The following is a 6181-nucleotide window of genomic DNA, read 5'->3' as shown; positions in this document are numbered from 1 at the left end:
CGGCTCAAGGCGGCTTCCGCCGCGCGGGCCCCGGAGCGCGCATCCCCCGCCGGCGCGCAGCGGCACTTACACTGTACGGGGCCGGGGAAGGCCGGCGCCACCCCCCCGCCGCCTCCGCCGGGGTTCATGGCGGCAGCCGGCCCCGCACGCCGCCTCCGCCACCTGCAAGGGGCTTATTACCGCCGGGGAGCCGCTCCCCCCGCGCCTCCCGGCCGCCGAGCGGGGGCGGATGCGGAGGAGCCGAGCATGCTCAGTGGCGGCGGCGAGGCTGCGGTTGCCCTCACCGACCGCCGGGCTGAGGGCTGTGAGGGCATATACATCTCCCCCCCCCCCCCCCCCCCCTTCCCTCTTCCAGATCTTTATCTCAGAGTTAAATCTGATGGGGAACAAGGGTGGCCTCTTCTTGCTCATTTCTGCTTCTCCTCAGGGCAGTAGGATACTGATATTTTATTCTTTATTTATACTATATTTTATCTGATACTGGTATTTTAATCCAAGGAGCCGTATAAGTCGCACTTGCGGAGCGACTTACTTCAAATAACAGATTGCTTCAAACCCCCTCCACCCCACACCCAAATGCTTTGAGCCCAAAATTAGGTTTCTGAGATCTTGCTGCATAACTGTTTGTTGGGAGATGCTCTGTTCGATAGGATGCAATTCCAGTTCATCCTCATTAGAGGAATCTGTGGTTCATCCCACTTAGGCTACCAGAGAACTGAGGGTCTCTCTTACTAATTAACAGCACGTGCTTGCTCGTAATAAAGACTGTTTACTCTCGATTAGCATCCTGTTGATGGTAGAAGATGTAAATGAGCAGTTCTTGCCAGTTTGGAACAATATGTTCATGCAGTTAAAAATAAATGTTGATTTTAAAGAAAGTTTAAAAGCCAGATTTTACTGCAGTTTAGGACAAAAAAAAAATATATGTGTTTGTAAAGCTGATTGAAAGTTCATTTCCCAGAAGGGAGCAAGTGTGATGTGCTGTATCTCTGAGTGTCTACACGTTGCACGACTGGCAAGATGTGTTTGGGGAGGTTATGACAACAGAACATTTTATTGCTGCTCAGTTGTGCGGTCAACATCTTTCTCAAGTAGCCCAAAGAAAGAAACTGCACTAGAAGAACTTCAGATGCTGAGAAATGCCCTTCTGATTTATGGAGTAGCCAAGTGTCCTCCACCACCCACGGGAAAAGTCCAGGAGGTGGAATGTCTCGGCGCTAATGAAAATCAGATGTTGTCATACTTGCCTGACCCTGGCTCTCATCTCAGCTGTGTCCGCAGCTCTCCCGTTCCTGTGGGGAAGAGAGAAAATCATTAGGCAGCTGGGAACCTTCCCGGAAGGTGAGTGGATGTTATTTGTACCTCCATTTCCCCATCAGTTCAGGTATGTGCGTTTTCAAAACCAAACCAGGAATGCTTTTAAAAATCTTAAGTCTGCAAAGTACGGCTTCTGCTCCGGCTGCGTTTTGGGGGAAGGAAACTGCTTTTATGGACAAATCTCTGCTCTTCAAAACAACAGAGGACTCTGTTCCCGGCTCTGCTGCAGACTCTGGAGTGGCTGTGACCAAACCACTCGGTGTCTGTGGGCAGTAGGGTGATGCTGTCACCACTTTCCAGTCTGCCTCGCTTTTAAGCTTCTTGAGGGCCAAGAATGCTTCTTCCTGTTGCTTGTGGGTGACTTGGTGAACCGGGTTGGCAAGGACAGGGGGCAGGGTGTGCAGGAGAGAAACTCAAAAATGGCAAAATGGGGCTGAAGGGAACCCACCTCAAGCATCTGCGCAGGAGTAAGCAAGTGCCAAGAAAAAGCTTTATAGGAGAAGCTCTTGCTTTTTCTGGGGAATCAACGTGGCCAGGTGTCCATCTGAAGTGCCTGTGCACTAATGGACGGGGTGAGGAGAAAAAAGAAGAGGAGGAATTGGAGGCCTTCGTGGAGTTGCAAGGTGATGGTCTCGCAGGGATCACAGGCATGGCTCGCACGGCCAGAGTACTGCTGTGGGAGCTCAGGAGAGCAGAGCTCAGCCTTGTCAGGGACCTGCCTGGAAGACTCTCATGTAGAATACTTTGGAGAGAAGGGGGGCCCAGGAGATGTGGTTGATTTCCAAGGATCACCTCCTCCAAATTGAGGAATGGTCCATCCTAATATGCAGGAAATCAGGTGAAGGTGGCAGGAGGTCTGCATGGATGAACGAGGAGCTCCAGACAACTCAGACATGAAAAGAAACCATGGAGGAAGTAGGAGGAGGGACAAGTGACCCAGCAGGGATAGAGTGACCATCTGAACATGCAGTGGTGGGGTTAGGAAAGCCAAAACCCATTGGGAGGGGAGTCTTGGAAGGAACATATATGCAACAGGAGGGGCTTCAAGAGGTATGTCTGCAGCAGAAGAAAGGCTAGGGCAAATGTAGGCCTGAATGGGGCAGGAGAACTGATGGACCAAGGACATGGAAGAGGCCTCGATACCTTCTTCACTTCACTCATTTCTGGTCAGATTTGCCCTGAGCAATCCCAGCCCTTTAAGACTGGTGGGAAGGTGTGGCACAGTGAGGATTCACCCTGGATCTGAGAATTATGGAGTTACGGAACGCTTGAAGAAACTACTGAACCCACAGGAGCTGATGGGATACACCCGTGAGGTGCTGGGGAAGCTGGATGGTGTTAGTTCAGAGGGACCTCAACAGGCCAGAGAAGTGGATGGAGAGGAACCTCAAGAAGTTCAACAAGGGGAAAGGCAAAGACCTACCCCTGGAGAGGAACCACCTCATGCACAAGTACATGCTGGGGCCAACTTGAAGTATATCAAACTGGCTGGAAAGCAGCTTTGGAGAAAAGGAACTGGGGGTCCTGGTGGATACCAAGCTGAAGATGATTTGGACCTCTTTGCTTAACTTTTGAGAAGACTGTTCATATGGACTGTAATGACTGTATGAAGCGCGCACTGGAGACAACAAATGACACGTTTCTACTTGAGTCAGGTTCCAGTGACTGAAGTTTCAATGTCAGCGCTTTCTCAGGAGGAAACTTCCCAGTAAAAAAACCCCCCAAACATTCTGCATTGTCCGTGCTCTAATTCAATTCAAACAGTAGAAAAGAAATTATTTTTGCATTATTTTGTTGTTTCTGTGTGAGTCATAAGTCTTCAGTGTATTTTGTCTGAGTGTTAAGAACATGCAAACTAGTATCTCAGGACTCTGCACATTTAATTCCCATTAACATTTAATAGAATATATTAGAAAGGTTCAGGTATTTACAAAAATATTTGGAGTGATTTTTTTTTTTTTTTTTTTTTTTTGTGTGAATACATTCTTCTCCAAGATGGAGCTGGGAAGTGGAAACCTGAGCCTATCGGACCTAATCCTAAAGGAGCTCTCCTTTTTTCTTGCCTTTTTTTTTTTTTTTTTTTTTTTTGGTCTGGAAATACTGTTTTGTTGGAAGAAACTTTTCATGAAAACATAATTAGAATATCTGTAAAGCAAGTCCATTTCTAAAGCTTTTACTGAACTAGTGATGTTTTACTGTGGTACTTGGATAGATACAGGCTCTGGATGTGGGCTGTGCCCTGGCCTAGAGATGGGCTTGGGATGGTGTTTCCTTGTCTCCCTCTTTTAGCAAGCTGATGTTTAAAGTAAAACACCAACTTGGTATAAGATGGGGAGTACATTCCAGTAACAAAAATCAGTTTCTCAAATACTAATTCAGGTCAAATACTGAATTACTGAAAAGAGATGAGAATGTTGATCAACAGCTTTTTGATTTCACTGAGATTCCTCCCTTTTTATAAGAGCAAAACTTGCCTCAGTTTGCTGGTGACTTGGTAATAATGATGTTATCCGTGTTACGTTAAAAAGAGTAATGATGATTTGCATTGAATCCTTAAAAAAAAAATAATTAAAAAATGAAAATGTCATGTGAGAGACCAGACTTGTCTGAAGCAGCAATGGGGGATGTTTTGGGGTTTTTTAAATTGTTGGAATAACTCTGTTTTCTGATTCTGTGTTTCAGTTAAAGGAAGGACCGAGTTTGGTGAATGTTTGGAATCTGCAGCTTCACTGGAAGGGTGAAGGCCAGAAATGACATGTGAGCTCCTGCAGTTCTGTTGTTTAAATAGGAAGCTGATTGTACACACCTGACCTTTAGGTCAACGCAAACTTCCTTTCTTTGATTTCCTGATGCTATTTATTGAGTAAGAGTAGTTGATAAGGACACACACCAGCAGAAAGTGAGAAAAATGTAGAATACGGTTCTCAAATGAACACAAAAACATATTCAGACAGTAAAGATGACTGACCTGAAACTAAACCTGCTCCTTGTGAATTAATACAGAAAATCCCTTTGATTTCAGTAGCAGGAGAATCTTTCGTTGCTGTCTCTGTGTGTGCCTCTTTCATGTACTCACGCACACATACACTGTGTATTTTCAAATGCTGAGTTACTTCTAGTATTTATATCACCTTAAATATGTATTGGCTTTTTAATACAGTTTCAGGCTTTCTTGCTTTCTGCCTTCAGCCTGTGTGCAAATTTCCCGGCTGCCTCTCAGATTGTCTCTTCCCCTTTTATTGCATTACAGAAGATTGTGCCTCCTTTTTCTCCATTTGCATCTTTTTGATGTAAAACCGTTTGTATGAAATGTATCCATCATCATGCTGTAAACCTGATACGTGAGCAATTCTTTTTCTCCCTCCCCCGGAGCTCGTGCAGCGAGACATCGACTCACGAGCCAACGAAAGGGGGGACAAGGAGAGGAGAGGGCAAGGAGGAAGGGATGGGAGAAGGAGAGAAGACAGCAAAGGCTTCAAAAAGCACGAAGTTGAAAAGTTTTAGCCTTGCTACTTATTTTTTTTTTCCACAGCATCTTCTGTAACCTCATGCGTCAACTCCATGAAAGGGGGGTTGGTCTTTTCTCCCAAGGAACAGGTGATGGGACAAGAGGAAACAGCCTCAAGTTGCCTCAGGGGAGGTTCAGGTTGGATATTGGGAACAATTTTGACACTGAAAGGGTTATTAAGGGCTTGGAATGGGCTGCCCAGGGAAGGGGTTGAGGCACCATCCCTGGAGGGATTCAAAAGCCGGGTTGACACAGAGCTTAGAGACATGGTTTAGTGATGGTTTTATCAGGGTTAGGTTGATGGTTGGACTCGATAATCTTAAAGCTCCCTTCCAACCTGGACAATTCTGTTATTCTGTGAACAAAGGGCTGGGTTTTAGGAGTATTTTAAATCTGTGCAGAAGACCACCCTTGCCATTTTCAAAATCCACGTATATACAGGTACACCTCTGTCTTTACCTTTGGATGCTTAAAATGCTTTTGGAATCTTAAGGTTTCAAGTCTGCTCAGCTTTCAGCTGGGAGCCAGTTGGGCTTGATGCTTTCCAGCAGGTTCTGAGCACTTTGGGGGTGTGGGCTTAAATAATACACATGGGGTTGTGACAGAAGGACACTTCTGGAGCATCACCCGGTTTGTAGGTGTTAAACACCATAGATTTATCTGAGAAGTCCTAAATTCCAACAACTTCTTTATGCTTTTGTCTTCCATATTGTTAATCTCAAGCCAAAATAGAAAAAAGAATATTATATTTTTTACACGTAGTCATCCTTAGAAACTTAATTTGCATAAACCCCTTGCGATCACGTCCAGTGTTATAACTGGCAACTTAGATAAAGATTTAAGCAAGTCAATTAATCTTTTAATTAAGTGTATAAAATTCTAGCCCCGTCTCTCAGAATGCTTGACGCTATTTTTATCCTAGTGAGCAAGAAAACTCAGCTTTTAGCAGTTGTTCAGCCTGTCCTGTCTTCATTATACCTGAGGTTTTCTCCTCCCTTATGTGAGAAGAGAAAAAGACTCCAAGTTTTGGGAGCACTTGTAATAACTCCTTCCAGCATTGGTAAGTTAACAGAAAGTTGAATTTTGTTCCTGTAAAAGGAAAAAATATCTACAGGGGTCCTATTTCTCCTTAAAGCTGTGATGGACTTGGATAATTTCGAGGGACAGTTAGTGTATGGCAAAAGCAAGTAATTTTAGAGCAGAACCTGGTACCATCTTACCTCTGCCTGGAGAGATGCCCAGCAAAACGGCTTCCGTGGGTTCAGCTGGAAGGTGTGGGACATCTGCTTTTGTGTTCCAGAAAGAGCTCGTGGGGGCAGGTTGTCTGCCTGGACCATAACACCTACTATGTGCCTG

The 6181-nt window shown here is 45.3% G+C and overlaps 1 protein-coding gene across 3 annotated transcripts in view; it reads left to right on the top strand.

Moving 5' to 3' along the window:
* The window catches only part of LOC106896221 (chromosome unknown open reading frame, human C8orf48), a 22950-nt gene extending 18654 nt beyond the window's left edge, over positions 1-4296 (top strand). For all 3 annotated transcript variants that reach the window (XM_014956018.1, XM_014956015.1, XM_014956016.1), the window contains one exon: positions 4000-4296. In XM_014956018.1, coding sequence (XP_014811504.1) covers positions 4000-4058 — 59 coding nt within the window. In that variant the 3' untranslated portion in view covers positions 4059-4296. The remainder of the gene's footprint in view (positions 1-3999) is intronic.
* Positions 4297-6181: the final 1885 nt, after the last annotated feature.

The sequence above is a fragment of the Calidris pugnax genome, unplaced genomic scaffold (genome assembly GCF_001431845.1).
Source record: "Calidris pugnax isolate Ruff unplaced genomic scaffold, ASM143184v1 scaffold281, whole genome shotgun sequence".
Taxonomy (NCBI): domain Eukaryota; kingdom Metazoa; phylum Chordata; class Aves; order Charadriiformes; family Scolopacidae; genus Calidris; species Calidris pugnax.
The sequence above is the reverse complement of the archived record's forward strand: the minus strand, read 5'-3'. Positions and strand labels throughout refer to the sequence as shown.